Source organism: Coenobita brevimanus, chromosome 28 (assembly GCF_032717465.1).
Source record: "Coenobita brevimanus isolate Jiangsu-jjx chromosome 28, ASM3271746v2, whole genome shotgun sequence".
Lineage (NCBI taxonomy): Eukaryota > Metazoa > Arthropoda > Malacostraca > Decapoda > Coenobitidae > Coenobita > Coenobita brevimanus.
This window is the reverse complement of record NC_136981.1, coordinates 3,996,524-4,017,413: the sequence shown is the minus strand read 5'-3', so window position 1 is coordinate 4,017,413 and position 20,890 is coordinate 3,996,524. Positions and strand designations below refer to the sequence as shown.

The following is a 20,890-nucleotide window of genomic DNA, read 5'->3' as shown; positions in this document are numbered from 1 at the left end:
ACACATTTTCATTTTTACGACCCTTCAGTTTTTTTGTTTGATACTGCTTCTGCATTGCTCTCTCTCTCTCTCTCTCTCTCTCTCTCTCTCTCTCTCTCTCTCTCTAGGACCCGGATGCGGCCAACTCTCATGACGGTGTGTAAATTTGTTAAGTCGGGAAAATGACGCATTGGTTTGTTTAAGAATCCACCTGTGCGTGTGTGTGTGTGTGTGTGTGTGTGTGTGTGTGTGTGTGTGTGTGTGTGTGTGTGTGTGTGTGTGTGTGTGTGTGTGTGTGTGTGTGTGTGAGTGCTTCTTTGTTTTCTGGTATGTCTCACCCGATCTGTAAGTGGAAAAAGGAGTCTTAATGATGATAATGACGTTGATGATGATGATGATGATGATGAAGTTACTCTCTCTCTAATTCTCTCTTCGCCGGCAGTAAATCCTCCGTCCCTCATCTTCCTTCTCCATCTCCCCTCTTCATATGACCATTCGTTCCCATGTGGCAGGGCTGTGATGGTAGGCATGAGATGGTACACAGAGTCGTATTGACAGAGTTACGCCAGAGTGACCGTGCTACCAAGGCCATCGCATTCTCGTTCGATTCTGGGAGCTTCCTTAACACCTCCTCTTGAGCGATTTATTTCTGCCTGCCACACTTTAATACCATATCTACGTCACCCGCAGAAAGTCAAGTCGGAAATGGAAAAATATAGGTAGCATACGTGGGCTAGGTAATGTGTAAAATGGAGACTAATTCGCCAAGGAAAATTTGCTCAGAAGTCTCCCCCCGCCATTGAGGCTTCGGGCCCTACTCAGCGACCCATGTGGAGGGAGGCTAATCACCGTCCGCCTCTGTTGTCTCTGTAAATAATGAAAAGGAACTCGTAAAAAGGGAGAGGGGTCGTTAGGGAGGGCCGATGAGGTGTGTGTGTGTGTGTGTGTGTGTGTGTGTGTGTGTGTGTGTGTGTTTCTGGATATATGTTCCCTCTTTTTTTTTTCTCTCTCAATCTTGTAACTTTAGTTGTTGTGTTCTTGCTCGTATTCCTATTATTCTACTCAGATATAATTACAATAGCGTTTGTGAAGCGAGAACGGGTGCTGTGTTATTAGATGTGCGTTTGTGTGTGTGTGTGTGTGTATGTGCTCATCTTTACAAATCTCCAGACTAAGGTGCCTGACCTTTGCATAATGTTTCATGGTAGCTGTGATTCTTTCCTTCAGCACCATATCTTTTTTTTATTTTTAGACTTCATTTTTCAGCTTAGACGAGATTTAGCTCTTGGGAGGTTAAATATCTATCTATCTATCTATATACCTAGGCTGCTTCTCCCAAGGAAAGGGAGGTAGCCGAGATAGGACGACTCACTCTCCATTTACTCATCCATTCAAACACATTCATTCGCATCTTAGCCCCAAAGGGGAGAACGGACAGATCCTCACCGCATCACACCGCACAAGGGTCAACTGCGCAATTAATATAATCTTTAATAATGCTTCGATATTTAGCAAAAGCAATTAGTTTATTTAAAGCAGTGATGGAATTATAAAAATTAGAAGGATGGCCAGCTGAATATGATTTCATACTCTGATTTTATGTCCTTCGTTATAAAATCATTGATAAACACATGTGGCCCTTCGCAAATCCTCTCCCCCCCCAAAAAAAAAAAAAAAACACCATCGCCTATATAACCATTACAAACTAGGAGACGCATTTCTAAGTGGCTTTTGAAATTTCGTGATGTTTCTTCCTCACGATATTATTTTTGATACCTCAGCTTAATTCTCGTGTATGCTTTTCGTGTAGGATTTTTCTTTTCTTCTCTTTCTTGAATTTCATCTCTATTTCGGACAGTGAGTGGAAGGTTAAGGGATGAAAACCAAGGCCACGTCCCAGCACAAGGGGAAAGGGGTAGGTGTGTCTTGTCTATGTGTCCGTCTGTGCAGTAGCTATTTCTTTTTTACAGAAGATGAGCAGAGGAAGGAAGAATAATCCGAAATCTGGGCGCTCTACATCAGTTCACAGTTATAGCAGAAAGGCAAATACTGTTGTTCCCCTCTTCATATTGTTTTCTCAACTTAATATCTTTTAGAAAACGAGAGTCTTACACCATGAACCATAGTATTCTCTTCAGGTTAGATATTTTCCTCCATTTTACCGATACCAGAATGATCATCGGTGACAGCTTTTCTCTGCCTGCTGATCTTTGTTATGAAAAGTTAGCAATAACCATGAACTAGCCTGACATGGTAGCCTACGGAAAAGAATAATCATGGACCCCAAACTTGAGTAGAACCTTCACGCTTAGTATTGCCCACCAAACCATCTTGTCAATCATCTCTATTTGGCTCTTAGGTATACGTGGCAGATTTGAAAGGGAATATCGAGATCTGTAGGAGGGTGGAAGTGGTGGATTCCCTTAGTAAGCACAGAGCATCCTTGTCCCCTAAAACTTCAAAAAGGTGGTGAAGTATACGAGTAAACAGAGGGGATGGGATTGTTAGTTATAGTTATAGTTGTTGTCCTTGTTGATCTGCTGCTGCTGCTGTTGTGTTACCCCGGGCCCATTTGAAATTAGACCAAGTGAACTTTAGGGTAAACTTCCTTTTTTTTCACTAGCTCATCATTCTTCGTTTGGGGGATGTGTTGAGAGACGTTTGTACAACCAGGCAGTAGAGCCGCTTGGTTGTACTGAAGCGTCCCTCTCCAGCACCTTTTTTATACGTGATTCCATAAAGCGGTTTGGGGGAAGGGAGAAGGAATGGAGGCAGACACACAAACACACCAGGGAAAGGACATAGAGCGTAACCTCAGGGATAAAGGACTGAATAGAGAGGCTGCTAGAGATCGAGCAACGTGTTGTAGCCTCTTTTAAACCAAGACAGACGCATGAAGGCCTATTGGAGCACTTATAAACGAAAGAAACGAAATTGTCAAATGAAGCTACCACAAGACGATTTTGCGTAACTATGGGGAAGGCTCTCGTAGTGAATGGGTTAGTCTTCATTTTATCACTCAATATGATGAGATTCATTCACATTGCTTTCCTCACTGCTACAGTCAGGCAATTCAATTTTGTGTGCGGAAGACCCCTCGTAGTGAAGACATTTTGTTGTTGTGCAATTCTCTGGTTTACGAAACATTTTATAAAGTACCGTGCACACATGACAATAGTAAATGCTTATTAGTTATCCCTCTCTCTCTCTCTCTCTCTCTCTCTCTCATTCAAACACAGGACTTCTCTGTTGCTAAGTTAGTGTGAGTTAAGCCTCTTTTATGCTTAGCTGAACAGATTTTTAGTGTGTGTGTGTATGTGTGTGTGTGTGTGTGTGTGTGTGTGTGTGTGTGTGTGTGTGTGTGTGTGTGAGAGAGAGAGAGAGAGAGAGAGAGAGATGAGAGCTAGAAGGAGAGTGGGGCAGAGACAAAAACAATGATATGGAAGGTAAAGGTATGCTTCACCTTAACTTACCCCAGATTTTCACCCTCTTGTAGCTAATTTTATAGAGCTCAGAGGCAGAGAAAGACAATGCTACTGCTCTACATCCTTTCCATACCACTTTTTCGTGATTAGCACCGTATTCTGGCGCTAATCTACTGCTACACCTCAGCATTTACGACAGAGGGATGGTAAATTTTAGGCCAAGTTAGAGTGCAAAGAGTATAGTGGTTGTGGGATGGGTAAATTAAATGGACTTTGTAGACAGGCACTGATTTTTGAGTTTCCAACCTATAATAGCATCTAGTAGAGCTCGAACCCACTCCAGACCATCCCCCGAACGTCAGTAGAGTGCCAAACCGACCGAGCCACCCACATTCTTTTGCAGCCACTCCCGCCCCGTGTCATGAATCAGGCTTAGGGAGTGAACGCACAGTGGGTGGAGGAGGGTAGAGAGGGTGAGGGCGATAATCCTCTTTTTTAACCCCCATTTCTGCAAGAGCGATCCACTGCACCTGACGCAAGGAAAAAAATAAACAAAAAAAGTACCAAAAATCTTAAATGAGACTACTTCTAGCCATCGTAGCGCCTCTTCCTTAGCTGTTTATTTTGCACTTACACCTCAGCATTCTCCTGGTTAAACAGTTTAGTGTTATATTTCAGGAAACGTTAGATGGCTTTATTCAGCTATGTATGACTCACAAAAATCCTCAAATTATTCATACTGTCACCAGTAAGTCTCTCATAGTCTGGAGAAAACTCTATTATTTTATTCTGACTAACAACAGACGTCTTTATTTATCTGAGTCATGGGAGCCTGAAAGTTTTTTTTTTTTTTTTTTTATGCAAGGAAGAAGGAACTAAAGGCTGGAAGTCCGTAAGATTGTTCCATCCAAGGAAAAAAAAAAAAGCAGCCAAATTCAGGATCCTTTCATTTCGAGATGCCTGGACAAATTGCTTTTAAAAATACTGGAGGTCATAGGCAGTAGGAAATACAGAGAAGAGGGCGGTTCCAGTATTGACCTGCTGCATATGTGAAGGACTAGGAGTAACAATTAACTCTTGCAACAGTGAATTATTAGAGTGTTATTATTCTCTTGCACATATTTACATTGGTTTTATATTGATATGGTTTGGGCAAATAATATACAAATTAATATTAACCCTTTACTTACTAATTTTCTTGGCTAAATAAAGTATTTCGTAAGTACCAAGAATAAGGTCAGTGTTCTCGTAGGGTAAGGAAGCTCCCTAACACCTTTTCCTTGGCGATTTATTTTTGGATATGGGTGGTTAATATCCTTTTGTACTTTATGTATGCAGAGTATGGCGATGTTTCAAGGATTTATGTAACACAGGACAGTATGCCGTAATAAGCAAAATAAATCGCTTAGGAAAAGGTGATAGGGAGCTTCCTTAAACGATGAGAATATGGACAAGAAAGGGCCATGGAGTTAGTTTTTTTACCATTTAGTCTCCCGGGAGGAAAAACTTGTCTTCACTTAGTCACAGTAAAACACCTGAGTCGATTATGGCAGGTAAAGGATTAAGGTGCCATATTCAGAACAAATCGCCCAGGAAGATGTGTTACGGAGCCTTCTAAGCCATTCAGAATTCGACCTTTTCTGCCCCTGACGTAAAGGTGGTTATAGGATCTCACGCCCTCCCTGGTTTTATCGCTCTTCCACTTCACTGCACTTCTCATCCATCGTAGTAAGTGGATATTGACTCCACTTTCTTCCCGCAAGATTCCTTCAGGCAACAGGCTATCTTCCGAGCTCTCTAGAAGTAACAGAATAAAAAATAAATAAAGAAAATAAAGAACGTGCTCTGGTTGAAGGGGTTCTTGTGATTAGAGTAAGTAGAGTTCTTTCACCTTGGCCTGGCCCAGATTTTCGTCCCTTTGCAGCTTATTTCACGTAGCTCTTTCACCTTGACTTGGCCCAGATTTTCGTCCCTTTGCATCTTATTTCACGTGGCCCTTTCAAGATAACCTGACCCAGATTTTCGTCCCTTTTGCAGCTTATTTCACGTATCTCTGCCACCCTAACTTGGGCCAAATTATCGTCCTTTTGCAGCTTATTTCACGTAGCTCTTTAACTTGGTCCAGATTTTCGTCCTTTTGCAGCTTATTTCACATAGTTCAGTGGCTGAAAGACGCACTACTACGGTTCTAAATCCTTTCCATAGCGCTTCTTCGTGACTAGCATCATATTCTGGCGTTAATTTATTGCTACAAGTCAAAATTCAAGATGGAAACATGACAATTTCAGGACAAGATAGAGTAAAGAGAGTATAGGTAGATTATTTCCTGTTTTGGGGTTCTTTTTGATAAGGACAGATGAATTGGCCACACTTGTCTCTCTCTCTCTCTCTCTCTCTCTCTCTCTCTCTCTCTTTCTCTCTCTCTACCCCCCCCTCTCTCTCTCTCTCTCTCTCTCTCTCTCTCTCTCTCTCTCACTATGTCGCTAAAAAACATACCAGCCAAACAGAACATCAAGGCGTAACCAAAACAGACAAATCCCAGTAAAACCCACAGACCCAGGAGACAGCCGCCTTTCCATCATGTCCCCCTCTCTGGCCTTATCCCTTAGTGTGTGTCCGTCCGTAACTCAGTCTGCTTGGATTTCACGGACAATGTGGAGAGATGAGGAGGGGAGATAATGTGTGTGACTGATGGGGAGAACGGTGGCGGTGGTGGTAGGGTTTAGGCAGGACGAAGGGAGCGAGGGGAGGAGAAAGCCCTTTGACAAATATACGCCGAGATCTGGGTGAAATATCCTGACGTGGAAGCTTAGTCTTGTTTGAGGAAGGAACGGGTTTTAAAAAAATCTATCCGCCTGAGGGTTAAGTTATTTTTTCTAAGGAGATGATATGTGTTCTCTGTTCTTGCTTATTTTTGCTTCACTCAGGCGATTTTACTCATGCAGGGAAAGAGATCTCGTAGTGAAGTAAGTAATCCTTGTATCCTGTGACGTTCTCTTCTAAAATTATTAATTCGTCTTGCGTTGGTCTTCTGTGTCTGAGGAAGGAAGTTCATTGTTTTATAGTAGCTAGAGAGAGAGAGAGAGAGAGAGAGAGAGAGAAAGGGAGTGAAGAGAGTAGGGAGCAGAAAAGTGTGTCTCCTCTTCCCAGTGTGGAGAATTAATGGTGGGCCTGCATCATCAATTCAGCTGTGTTGGTGGTGAGTGGTGGTGGTGATCGTGGTGGAGGTAGGGGATATCAGGCAAAAGAGGCGAAAGTGTATGTACAGTGTATATAGAGAGGAAGGGAGGTGGAAAATACATAAGCGTCCCTTCTCGTCAGCATATATATTACTTTCTAAGAGACATAGAAGGATTTTTGCCACAGTTCTTAGCGTTTTTGGCATGGTATTCTCCTGTATATATGTCTTTCTAATCTGGACGTATTTCACATCATGGAGCAAAAGATGATACTGAGGTGTAATGTGTAAAATAAATCGCAACGAGAGGGGTGTAACGAAACCCTGAAATCTCTTTAGAATACCGTCCTAGGATTCTTTTTAGTGTCTCTTCCTTTACGATACATTTGTGATATTTCGCCTCATTGCTCTTAGTTTTAATTGCATTTATCTTATATTGGCAATGATTGTATAAACGACATGTCAGAATATATTAGCGTACCAAATACACATAAAAGCTAGTAATGGTGAGGTGCATATGAGATTCCTCCTACTGAATATTTAACCCTTCCAGTTTCGGTACCTTATTTTTGCTTTATTGTTGCTTTTACTAGATGATTATATGTCGATTAGCAGAGCCCCATAGTAGAGAACAGGTAAGTCTGGCCATATATAACCCTTTAAAGCTTGAATAATCTCCTCATAGTTGAATAAAAACCATTTGAAGAGAAAGAGAATAAAAGAAAGTTGTTTGATTGAAGGGGTTAAGGTGAGGGACACTGGATAAGGCATATTTAAGAATGTTTGTTTATCTGAAGGGAGGCTTAATGGAAGGTGGCGTCACGGTTGCCATAGTAACGCCACGCCACGTGCTGGTAAGGATGCCAGCGTTTGTTTACCTTGACGGGGGGCCTAATGGAAGGTGGCGTCACGATTGCCATGGGAACGCCACGTACTTGGGTTTGTTTACCTCGAGGGGGCCCAATGGAAGGTGGCGTCGCGGTTGTCATGGTTACATCACGTGGTGGCAGGGATTCCAGAGCCTGATGAATGGGCTTTATCTTGGCAGCGGACCGTCCTGTCGCTGGTGTATGGGATTTCGTAACGCTTCTTCCTCGACGATTTATTTTTCCTGAAAGTGTGGAGACATGCTGTGGGATTTCGTAAAATTTCTCGCTCAACGATTTATTTTTCCCGATGTACTTTATCACCTTGCTTCGATAATTTGGAGACCTATTTATGTATTTTCACGCAGTTTTTTCCTCTTCTTCTCTTTATATATTTATTTATTTAGACATCATTCAGTTTCGTGTCATTCCTTTTATTTCTTCCATATTTCCCCTCAAACTTCATTCAAATGTTCTTTTTGTAAACACCCACGACACCATCATCTTTGATTTTTCTTTACCTTTAATTTAGACATTTTATTTGGATTTAGAGATTCGAAGGTCAAGCCACACAATTACACATATTTTGGAGCCCCATAGTGTGTTCTTTAATTAATAAGACAATTTACGCAGAAATGTATTATGCCAATGTACTGTAGCAGTGTGGAGACCATCTTGCATTCCCTCTAGATTATTGACATTAATTTTGAGTTTGTTTTTGCCCTTTAAGACAATATAAATAGCCTATGAAGTGATTAATGAAGTGATTGTTGAAGGCTATATCTAACTCCTTCAGTTCGCAAAATCTCTCCAAATATAATAGTCTGGGGTTACGAAAAATAAAAATAGAAAACGGGCATCGTAGAGAAGTGGATGAAGTATTGCAGAAAGATATTGTAGAAGGAGGTATTTTAGGTATAAAGGGGTTGTAATTGCTCTCTCTCTCTCTCTCTCTCTCTCTCTCTCTCTCTCTCCGTTGCGTGCAGTGTGGTAAGTGGGTCATTAATATACCTCAGCCTTCGAAACTTCATTGGAGAGAGAGAGAGAGAGAGAGAGTTAAGTATACTGTCCACTAACTTTTATTGCTGACAATTTTACATTTTGTTATGGTAGTAGTTAGGGCGCGTACCATCCTTTCACTCGATGTAGTGCTATGATTAGGTGGTTCTGTGCCAAGTAACAATTCGGATGGTTTCCTCTAAGCCAGGAAGGTAGTAACATACAACCAAGGCCAGTATTTTACTAGACTAAGGAAGCTCCCTAACACCTTTCCTTTAGCGAATTATTTTGTTTATTACACCTTACTGTCTTTTTCTCGGTCACAGAAGTCCTTCCGGGATCGCCATCCTCTGCTTAAATAACGCACAAAGGGGTATTAACCACCCATATCCAAAAATAAATCGCCAAGGAAGAGGAGTTAGGGAGCTTCCTTAACCGACGAGGATACGAGCCCAAGAAACAGACGCCTGGTAGTTTCGTGAGTTTAGTTTCTCCGAGAGGATATACTCCCATGAAGCTGTAAGTCACGTAATGCCACTCAAGGAAGAGCAACTGGTCACCGGTCATAGTAAAGGAGATTAGTGATAGAGAAGAGTTTAGTCAAATTTATATGTAACCCCTCCATTCGATCAATATATCAAAATCCGAATGAAGTAGTGTGTGTGTGTGTGTTTGTGTGTGTGTGTGTGTGTGTGTGTGTGTGTGTGTGTGTGTGTGTGTGTGTACGCCATCAATTATTTTTATCGTTATTAGTATTATTATTATTATTATTATTATTATTATTTATTTATTATAATTATTATTATTATTATTAATTAAATTAATATCATTACTGTTGTTGTTGCTGTTTTGTTGTTCCTTCTGCTACTGCTACTATTGCTACTATCATCGCGGTTGCTGTTATTATTATTATTATTATTATTATTATTATTACAATTATTATTATTATTATTATTATTATTATTATCATACAAGGTGTTAAGAGCGAACAGTAATAATGAACCACTCTCACAGGTAGAAGAGAGGAGGGAGAGGCTCAGCCAGGTGGGGACGGAGGCGCAGAAGACGGAGAGAAAAGAGAATCAAAGGCAATAGACCCAACGCTAGATGAGGTGCCAGAGATAGTCCTACGCCCCCTCAACCCCTCAGGAGCGGAAGGGGAAAGAGGGGAAGAGGAATTGAGGGGAGTGGCCAGGTCTCCAGCGCTCGATCATGCTGCCCATGCTCCGTCATCCTGCTGGCACACCGCGTCCAGGTGAGAGAGAGAGAGAGAGAGAGAGAGAGTGTGTGTGTGTGTGTGTGTGTGTGTGTGTGTGTGATCTCCGTGGTTTTCATAACTTATCCTTTATTATCTAGGTACAAACAGAGACAAACACACGAGTAACCTACATACCAAGCAGAAACACCATTCGTAAATACTTCTCTTCAGAGGCGTGACGGTGTGGCTTGATACTGGCTCTGCCCTACTGTGCCAGGACAAGGATCAACCCGAAGGCTGAGGCCTCTTTGCTCCCTACGTGTCAAGTGGGTTGGTGGAGGGTTAGTGCCCCTCCCTGTAAAACAAATAACTCAGAGTCAAATGGCCACCCCGTACGGGATTATGGCGTCTGGCAATAGATAGATAGATAGATAGATAAATACCCACATCTTACACCAGGTCTGCCAAATACCATCAACCTTATAGGGGGATGTGCTTTATTTTAGGGTTCCAGACTTCAGTATTTGTTCAGGAGAGTTCAGACTTTCCTTGGTACAGAGACATGGACAATCAGCCTTTGTATTGACAGAAGGTATGCTCAGGTAACACTTAAGTAACACATGGTCCGCAAATCGAGAGGTCCCGGGTTCGATTCAAGGGCCGATCACGAGACCTTACTTAGATCATATTTCCCAGCCTGTTAGCACCTAGAACTGACATAGGGACTTCGGCTGGAAATGCGATTGTTGCATGTCGTAGTCTGGGGGAATGATTGGGTGCTTTCCTTGTCAGTCACAGGGTCGTACTCTAAGTATCTTTGAGATTTCTTAACACCTCTTCCTTAGCGATTCAATCTGTATATTATACCTCATTATCCCCTTGTTTCTTTTATGCAAAGAATTTCGACATTAGATCTAAATAAGTAACAAATAAGAGAATGTTGCGATGTAATACGCAAAATATATCGCTAAGGAAGAGGTACCACGAAGCCTCCTGTGCCGCCTAGAACACGATCCACTGATGAGATAGGAGGAAACTAAGCTTCTCTTCCTGTTGCAGTTCCGTGGGCCTGTGTGTGCACCACCGTGAATGCTATCCCCTCCTCCGCCTTCCTTCTGTTGACCCCGAGGAAGCGTGGATCTTCGGCATTTACGACACCTGCCCTCTCTCACACAAGGGCGACCTGGTGAGTCCCTCTGTCAATGAACACCTGAGCCTAATTGAACTCTTCGGTAGTATCGTTATCACTATCGACATTACTAACTGTCCATCACTGCCATCGCTACTCATTAAGTGTCATCATTATTCTTGCTCCCTTTTCATCATTTCGTCCCTACTGCATCCATTTTCATTTATTCATTATACAGGTGCCATCATCCATCCTTCATCATCACCCATTTTTCATCATATATTCAAACATCATTCACTCGTTATTTAGCCATCATCATCATCATCATCATCCCGTCCATTATCATGCATCTATCTTAATTCTTCCTTCACCATCATCATCAGTCGTCTCCCCATCATTCCTCTACTATCATTTCTCTATCGTTACCATCATGACATCCATAATTCGTCCCCTAGCAGCCGGGATGAGGTCAGATCTAGAAACGAAGACAGATCACTAACTAGAACTGTCAAGCTTACAAGGAGAGAATGGCAAAACGAAAAGCCACGAAACTAAACTGATTAAATCCTTCATTGAGAGGACATCCTGAGTTTATTTTTATTTTTGCTACCTCCAGACGATTATACTTAGTTTAGGAGAGGTGATTGATGGTGGAGAGGTTAAAGAAAGAACTCCATAATTTTTCTTGCTACGAGAAGTCTCCCCATTAGCAAAATAAAATGCCTTGGCAGTAGGGAGAGTCAATTAAATAAGGGACCCATTCGTAGTGAAGTAATTTAGACCGTGAGATGAATGTTTTGGGATCTGCGTAGCATTCAGCACAATTATTTCTTTCTGTATTTTGTTTCTCAGTAAAGGATATATTTCTCTTACGTCCTGCTTGTCTCAATATTGTATCTTGGTAAGGGATACAGTTCACCGACAGTCTCATCATAAGTCAGACGTGTGTTCCAAAACCACAAATTGTGTTCTAAATTGGGAAAAAATAGCATGTCAGTTTTATAAGTTATAGCAATCATTCTGCAATATACTGTTGTCTTCACCCCTTCATTACGGTGACGTCTTCTCGCATCTTCTTCATAGTAATGCCAAATTATTTAATACAGCTCAGGTAAGATGTCATCGAACTGAAGAGGTTAATTTATCTGAACTGTCATGAGAAGTTTAGTCCGAATATTGATTTGGACTGTAAGTGGCTTTTAGAGATTTTGTAACAGTTCTTCCATAGTGATTCTTCCTGCACATCCCTCTTCAGTATTCTCTTGTATTTTCTCTGTGCAAACAGTGTGGATACTAATATGCAGAATAAATCACTTAGGAAGAGATGCCACGAAGACTTCTATGCCACATAAAACACTGCCTAATGACTGCCTTATCTCCAGGTGTACGGCGTGTGCTGTGAGGTGGACCCCGCGGTACGTCGCGTCGCCGTGGAACAAACCAACGAACTGGAGACGGCGGTGCTGGTGGCAGATCAGGATGAGGAACTGATGGCCCAACAGAAGGAAGGATACAAAGAAGAAGAGGGGGATAAATATACAGCGCCGAAGGTCGACAAGAAAGATGAATATACAGAGGAAGATGTGGATAAATATGCTGTTCCAGTAGGCGAATACGAAGGACCGGGGCTCATGGACAGAAGCCACGTTCAGTTCGTTCCGCCAAGAGATCTTACTGAAGTTTCCGATTCTGAACGTCCTTCGGTACGCCTGCCCTGGGCTGTAACCCACCCGCCTTTCATCACTCACCCTCCTTCACACACCAACCAGCCCTGGTGGACCACTAAACCATCATCAGGGACGACTTCTCACCCTCCTTGGGCTCCAGAGGCCACTACCACACAGAGACCCTGGTGGGAGAAGCCAACCACGAGTTCCACGACCCCTAAGCCGTGGTGGCAGACGACGACCACGCCTTCCACGACCAGTCAGTCATGGTGGGCCCCAAGTACTACCACTCAAAGCACGACCACAGCCGGTCATACTTGGTGGCCTTGGTTCCCTACAACACCACGTCTTCCTCCCTCCACCACTACAACTACTACTACCCCCAGTACTACCACATCGCCTTGGTGGCACAGACCTCAGACCAGCACTGTCATCACAAGTAAGTTCTCAGCACAGTAGAGGTTGAGACTACTGTTAGTTTAGAGAAAGATGGCTTTGTTAGTGTTCTTTGTTACCTTATTGGATAAATAGGGCAAGCGTGCAAATTACAAGTGTTCATTGTAGCTGCACCATTTCTCTCTTGCCAGACAGAACGCAGATGTATGAATTTAATTAATATTCTGTAATCTGTATAAACTCTGACAACTATAATTCCACTACATGTTGGATTATATTATGGAGATTATCATCCTACATTTATACATACAATCTTGGCTTATACAGCAACTTTAACACTGCATATAAAAACAATCTTCCTCTCTCTTATCCCTTATATCTCACCTTCCACTACCTTGACTTCTCTGTATAGTATTGTGTTTTGCATAAGGTGCGGATGAAAACAATAATCGACCCCCCACTCCCGCCAGAGCCGACAAAGCCTTGGGCCAATAATGTGTGTTACCCTTCACTCTCTTCCCCATTAACTAACTCTGAACTCACTCCCACTTTTGTCTTATTACGGCGTTTGTTTCCTCTTTGATTGAAGGAGCTGTTTACTGGACACGGCACCGTATTCAAGGGGTTAATAAAAAAAAATAAAACTAATACCCCTGGTTAATCCTTCGTTCACTAGTCTAATAAAAGTAAAGGAAAAAAATAAAGACCAACAAGTAAGGCAAGATGAGTCACAAAGGAGTAAAATCAAGAATAACCGTAATCCCTTCATTCCTTGTAAATAAAGCCACTCATTTTGGTTCCTTTGCTCCAGCCGCCGCACCCGCACCCACTCCGGCACCAGCACCGTCGCCTGGGCAAGTGGACGCCTGCCAGCCTGGGACCTTTTACTCCAGGACCCCAGACGAGGGATATAAAATCAGTGGGGGAGTGCCTGCTGCTCCTCACTCCTTCCCTTGGCTCGTGAGTGGCTGGGAGAGTGGAGGGAGTGGTGTGGGGAATGCGTGGTGGGCGTGGAGGAATGTGGGAAGTGGATGTGGCAGTGGTGGATGAGGTGGGAGTGGATATCTGGTGGGTGTTGTGGAGTGAGTTAGATGTGAAAGGTGTAGTAATGTGCTTGAAGTAATAGTGTGCCTGAAGTGTGCTGGAAGGTAATATGATAGTGTGAACAGAACTAGAATGTTGTGTGTTGGAAAGTTGTGGCAAAGTTAAAATTGTGTTTGTGTGTGTGTGTGTGTGTGTGTGTGTGTGTATGTGTGTGTGTGTGTGTGTGTGTGTGTGTGTGTGTGTGTGTGTGTGTGTGTGTGTGTGTGTGTGTGTGTGGACATGAACTCACCTTCTCTTCTCTCCCACTACGTTATTAGTAGGAAACAAATCTTGGGCGAAGATGATGATGATGATGATGATGCTTAGGAATAGGATGACGATCTTTAAAATAAGTATGATGATGATTTGAATAATGATAAGCACAACATTTAAAATAAAACGATGAAAATGATCACGACAATAATCAGTTATAATGATGATGATAATGATGATGACGATGATAATAGTATGGATGATAACGGTGATGATTTTCTTTCCTTTCTCAGGCCGCCCTCTTTAATCGACACAAGCAGTTCTGTGGAGGCTCCTTAATAGACCCCACCCACATTCTCACCGCCGCCCACTGCGTCGCTCAGTAAGTGTGGGGGTAGGGTGTGTGGTGGGCAGGGAGGGTGGGGGGATAGGGTGTGTGTGGGGGTAGGAGGTGTGGGAGGCAAGGTGTAAGGGGCAGGTAGGATGAGAGCAGTTTTTTTTTTGTGTGTGTGTGGGGGGAGTGGATGGCTGTGTGTGTGTGTGTGTGTGTGTGTGTGTGTGTGTGTGTGTTTATTTGTGTTTGGAAGACAGGGTGTGTGACAGGCAGGGATTGTGTGGGCAACAGAGTATGTGGGATAGGGTGTGTGTGTGTGTGTGTGTGTGTGTGTGTGTGTGTGTGTGTGTGTGTGTGTGTGTGTGTGTGTATGTGTGTGTGTGTGTGTGTGTGTGTGTGACAGCGTGTGGTGTATGTGAGGAGCTCGTCTGGGGGAGACAGTGTGTTTGATGAGGGTTGTGTCTGTGTGAGACAGAATGTGTCAGGCAGGCTGTCGAACTGGAATGAAGGGAGGAGAGGCAGGATGCTTTGGAGTGGGAGAAGGCAGGGCGTTTTGAAGTGGGGTAGAGGCAAGGTGTTTTGGAGCAGGGGGAGGCAGGGTATTTTGGAGTGGGGGGAGGCAGTGTGTTTCGGAGTGGGGGGGAAGCAGGGTGTTTTGGAGCAAGGGAGAGGTAGGGTGTATTAGAGTAGGGGGAGGCAGGGTGTATTGGAGTATGGGGGAGGTAGGGTGTTTTGAAGGCAGGAGAGGGCATGAGTGGTAGTGCTTTCTCTCTTCTCTTTCCTGTACCTTTTACCTTCCACCTTATTTTCTACCTCTGCTTCTTCCATTACCTCTATTTACTAATAGCTCTTCCTGTTACTACATTTGAATCATTATTTTCAATCATTTCTTCCACTTTCAACTTCCACATATCTCTTCTACCTCTTCTTCTACCTCTTTATCTATCTCTGTATCTATTTGCTTTTGCATTTTTCTTTCCACTTGTATCTTACATCTTTTCTCCTACCTTTATTTCTTTTTAGTGTTACAACAAATATGTATTTTGCTTTGATTTCTTACCTTTGTATCCGCCATTCTCTTTCCTATACCTTATATTCCACTTTCCACTCCCCAAAATTCTGTGTAATATAGCACATTTTCTAACCAGACAAAATTAATGTCCCTAATCCCTTTTAGCTCAGTTGACGGCCAGGTGTAGTTATATTGTAGGACCAACTTAACTAGTAACCAAAGAGACATTCGTACCTAATAACCAGAGCTCATCAAAATTCATGCCACCACGACTCTAGTTATGAAAATAGCCCTGTTTTGTCATATGAAAACAAACGGACTAACCCTCCTCACTCTTGCAGTATGAGCCAGCTAGACGTCCAGAATCTGCGTGTGCGTCTGGGTGCCCACAACCTCCTGATCGCTGAGAGGTCAACGCAGGACTTCAAGGTGACGAGGGTGGTCAGACATAAGGGATACGATTCCAGGAAGCTCGTGAGTACATAATATTGCTGAATACTAGTTAACACTGCCATTTCACTAGTGGCAGTCATTAGGGGAGAGAGCTGCAACAACAGATCGAGGCACTGTTTATTGTTGTTGCTGTTGCAGTTGAAAAGATAATTTCTGAGAGGGTTTCCATGAAAAATATATACGAATTCACTGGTCCAAATATCTCATAAACTAACAGCTTCTTTAAAATATTTGTTTAGTTACAGAATAGCGGAGTTATCAAAAAATTCGAAGAAATGAATCATGATCATAATATCTGCTAAAACTATCGAAATCCTTTCATGAGCGCTTCGCGAAAAAGAATGAAATTTCCTTCCCCTGACGACCACCACAGGAATGATGTTGGTCTCATGTAAGCTATAAACCGTTGCTGCACTGCTGTTTGGTTATAAATTAGCATGTATCGCTTAACATTCTCACCATGTATTTTGCTTATACTTGTTACAATAAACTAAATAAGGCGACGTATCTCCATAATCGCCAGCTACTCAAATATTTTCATTATTTTAGACGAGGAGCAAACAGAACATGGCTTGATACCCAATAGGTGGTAGCAGAGTCCAACTAATACAGTTTTCTTCCACGTAAAATGAGTGAGATGGAGACCCGTATGTTTTCCAAGCTCTTTGATAGTAAGATGGTGGGTTAGGTTATGTTGAGACCACAGTGTAGAGAGTCAACACTGTGGTTGAGACGATCTGGACATGAGGAGGGACAGTGTGAGAATTACCTGATAAAGAACTGTACAGGTCTAAGAATAGTACAAGAGAACGCCTGAATGTAGAGCAAGGAAGTGCGAGAGAGAAAGGACTTTGAGAGCTTTAGGATTAGGGGAATGGTGTTAGGGGAGGCTATAGCTTGGCAGGCAATATTCAGGTGAACGAGAATGGCCCATAAAAACATAAAACACTGCCTTTCAATATCGTATGCATTCATATTCATAGTCTACTCTTTCATTAACACCTTGAAGTTGGGGGCACATTTTGCACTATATCTTAACTACACCAGACCTTTTTCTTCAGCTTAAGAGAGTGCTCAAATAGGAGCGTGGATAATGAAGGCTGTAATTACCCCCTCAGGTTGAGAAGTCCCTCCTAAGATTAATATGCTCGACGGGACACGGGAGAGATTAAGAAAAAAATAAGACGTTAGTGGGTCATCTTATTCATCTTCAGAAGACGCTCTTAGTAGTGGAACGTTTGCTGTAGGATAATTTAGGCTGAGATGATTATAACCGATAAGAGATAGGAAGACTAATCTAAATAATTTGTCATGGGATCAAGAGGATTAACACATTTCTTCTCCTCCTCCCCATCCATCTTCTTCTTTTCTTCTTCTTCCTCTTCTTCTCCTCCTCCTGTTCCTCCTCCTCCTCCTCCTTCTTCTTCATCTTCTTTTGTTCCAGTACAACGACGTGGCGATGCTGACTCTGGACCGACCTGCACAATACAACGCCGAGGTGCGCCCTGTGTGCTTAGATGGGACCGGCAAATCCTGGGCCAACGAGGACGTCATAGTGGCCGGGTGGGGCAGCATGTTTGAGGGTAAGGAGGGGGGTTTGTAGGGGGAATTGAACCCTGGTTTCTCTAGTTCTGGCCTGAATCTGCTAACCACTAGACCACCAATTTCCCCTCCTAGCAGCAATGAATATACAAGGACTGAGTGAATGTTAAGTATCTGTATTAGAGAACGGCATGAGTGCGTAATATTCCATTCTTAATCATTATGTACAGCACAATATGCCCGCGATATAAGAGTCATATTCTAAGTTCTTTTGACGATTTCGTAGCACCTGATCCTTGGCGATTTTTTCTGGGCATTACTTCCCCATATCCTCATTCATGTTGTTAATGCAAATTTTAAGACGATAATAAATAGCCTAGAAGAGGATGTTCATGCGTAATATATAAAATGAATCCCTTAAGAAGAGGTGCTACAAACCCCTTGATGTCATTAAGAATACGCACCTAATTACTTTTTTAAATTTTCTTTTTTCTGTTAATTCTTCAGTAAATCACAGAAAACTTGGCACAATAAATTTTACATTGGTACCTATACAGCTGATCCACCAGTTATCCCTAATTTACAGACACATTATGAAGAGGGTCTTAGTCGGGTCTAAACTGTTCTGTCGCCCTTACATACGGTTTTTCTAGATGTGGGTTTAATATTACCACATTAGAACAGTTTGAGGCAATGTGGTAGCAAGACACAAGGATAATTTTCTTTTTTATTCATATTTTTATTAACCTTTTTAAATCTTCCACTTGTTTTTATCTCTTTTGTTGATGTGGCCCCAGGTTCATCTGAAATGTGAACTCAGTGGACTGCAGGCTGGCTATCTTACTCCAAAGTCCACCATCTGGGGGGATAAGGAGGGAACTGAGGGAGGTTTTTGTAACCAGGCAGTGGAGTCACCCTTTAGATCGGTGCCACCACATGAAGGCGTCCCTCTTCAGCACCGTAACAAGAATAGAATAACAAAATACTAAATAGGTGATCTAAATGATGTATATTAAACAGAGAAAGACCGGTTAATATCTCGAGGATAATTTCTCATATGATAAAGTTAATCTGGTTCAGGATCCCCGAGTAGTAAATACGTGATGGGACAGCGTCAGCAGGGTAATTTTTCATATGGAAGGGTTAATCTTGTCCAGTAACTGATACGAGGTCGGATTGAAGGGGGTTAATTATTGGCAGCAATGTCTGTGGCAGAAGGGTATTTTCTCATATGATACTGTTGATCTGGCTCAGGCGGCCCCCAACCTGGAACCCTGTATAAGGTGACACTAAGGGTGGTGGACAACAACAGCTGCCGAAATAAGTACGGGCCCGCTGCACCGGGAGGCATCATCGATTCATACCTCTGTGCTGGTACCGGGGGAAAGGACTCGTGTCAGGTTAGTGAATATGGTGACTGTACGGTAAATACATGTGGATAACACACTTATATATTGTTCTTATCGTGAAAAGCAAAGCACACTGACTCAACAACAAAGCACACAGAGTCATACCTCAGTGGCAATAAGAGGAAAAGGACTCATGGTTGGTTAGGAGATGGGGTATTTATAGGGTAAATGCTTATAGACAGTACACTCACGCTTAGCTTTTACTATGAACAACGAATCACACTGACTACTACTTTTGGCAAGAAAAGACTCGTGCTAGGCTGATGAAGAACGTAAATATACGGCCAGTGAATAAATATAAGGTAATAAGATGCTCCCCTGAGACTTTTAACATAAATAACATACTGCAGATGCCCACTTGATCATGGCGATATTTCGAAAAGCTTGTCTGTATTCGGAGATCGCATAAAAGGGTTTCGAAAGTCTTTATCTCTGCAGTGTAGTTGGATGTGGTTATGTATTCACCAGTGCCTGTCTCTGTCTACCTCAAAAAGTTGCTATTGGATTTCATTTAATTTTAGTAGATGGATAGGCACTGAGCCACGGAAGTGTTGATTAAATTTTTTGGTGGATCCGGATATGATCACAGGAGTAAATCATAACTTTCTTTGGGTTCTGCGGATTATTTGCACTCTCTAAGTGCTTTCTAATTCTCACTATGTATTTTAATGAAGGGAATCGTTATTTAAGGTCACAGTTGTATATGTATGAGTTCTTTATTTTTATTTATTTATTTATTTGTCTATTTGTTTATTTTTTGTCCCACGTCCAGGGTGACAGCGGTGGGCCCCTAGTGAAGCAGGACGGGGGCGTGTGGAAGCAGGTGGGGTTGGTGTCGTGGGGTATCGGCTGCGGGAAGGGGCACTATCCAGGCGTCTACTCCAGAATCTCCTCCTTCTTCTCCTGGGTAGAACGCGTCAAGAAGCTCTACTGAAGCTCTTTTATATTACGCTGTGAATCTCTACTGGACGACTTGTGTTATTAAAGTGTGCTGAAGTTTTTAATAACGCTATGAAACTTTAATGAAGGCTTTTATTATTATTATTATTATTATTATTATTATTATTACTATTATTATTATTATTATTAGAAAATCCACTGTTTTCTTTTCTTTTTTACGCTATGAAACTCTAACTGTGTATTTTTGGTTACTGAACTCTTTTTTTTTTTTTTTTAGCTATCAAAATCTGCTCAGTGTTTTATGTTTACGTTCTGAAACTACTGAATTTTTACATTACGTTATGAAAGTCTATTCCTTTATTTTGTACGTCGTGATAATCTGCTTAAGTTTTTTTTATTACGCTCTGAAAGTCTACTGAATCTTGCACGTCACGCTATGAAAGTGTATTGAAACTTTTATATGAAGTCATGAAAGTTAAGAAGATTTTACATTACGCCAGAAAAGTACTTGACCTCTTTAGCTATAAAAAAAAAAAAAAGAAAAAAAAAAGGTATTTCTTATTTTGCAATTTACTCATGAAGAAGCCGGATTCAGAAATAAGGGCGTATTTTAGGTGGTATAAGAGCCCTCTTAACACCTCTTCCTTAACGATTTATTTTTTTAGATTACACCTTGACATTTTCTTGTGTGTTATTTACTTTTAATGTCGACAGACTTTGCATCCATAACGTACAAGAAGAAACTGATGTGTAATGTGTAAAAATAAATAGCCAAGGAAGAGGTGTTAAGCAGCCTTCAGAACGACTTAAATCATAAATGAGAATATTAATTAGAAAAACACTGCATTTCTTCCATTTCTTCGAACCATTTTCTGTATAGATCGTTTCATCCCTTAAGCCAGGTAACGTAGGATATATTTTGCACTTGCTACCAATACACGATTTTGTTCAACGCAGGACACATCAAATCAGCTGTCCCACACATAGTTAAAGCCGCGGGACCTACTGGGACATGGCAGAGGGGCAAAGGTGTGATATGAGAGGTGAGAGAAGCACCTGATGTTGGAGTCTGGGGGGGAAAAAAAAAAAATCTCCAAAAATGTGTGT

The 20,890-nt window shown here is 42.0% G+C and overlaps 1 protein-coding gene across 1 annotated transcript in view; it reads left to right on the top strand.

The window, feature by feature from the left end:
• Positions 1–19,817, top strand: part of LOC145394639 (uncharacterized) — a 134,427-nt gene extending 114,610 nt beyond the window's left edge. The window contains exons 2-10 of the mRNA XM_080268420.1: positions 9,462–9,702; positions 10,705–10,831; positions 12,157–12,880; positions 13,649–13,797; positions 14,427–14,515; positions 15,821–15,953; positions 17,377–17,515; positions 18,729–18,874; positions 19,656–19,817. Of these exons, the coding sequence (XP_080124546.1) occupies positions 9,462–9,702; positions 10,705–10,831; positions 12,157–12,880; positions 13,649–13,797; positions 14,427–14,515; positions 15,821–15,953; positions 17,377–17,515; positions 18,729–18,874; positions 19,656–19,817 (1,910 nt within the window). The remainder of the gene's footprint in view (positions 1–9,461; positions 9,703–10,704; positions 10,832–12,156; positions 12,881–13,648; positions 13,798–14,426; positions 14,516–15,820; positions 15,954–17,376; positions 17,516–18,728; positions 18,875–19,655) is intronic.
• The last annotated feature ends 1,073 nt before the right edge of the window (positions 19,818–20,890 follow it).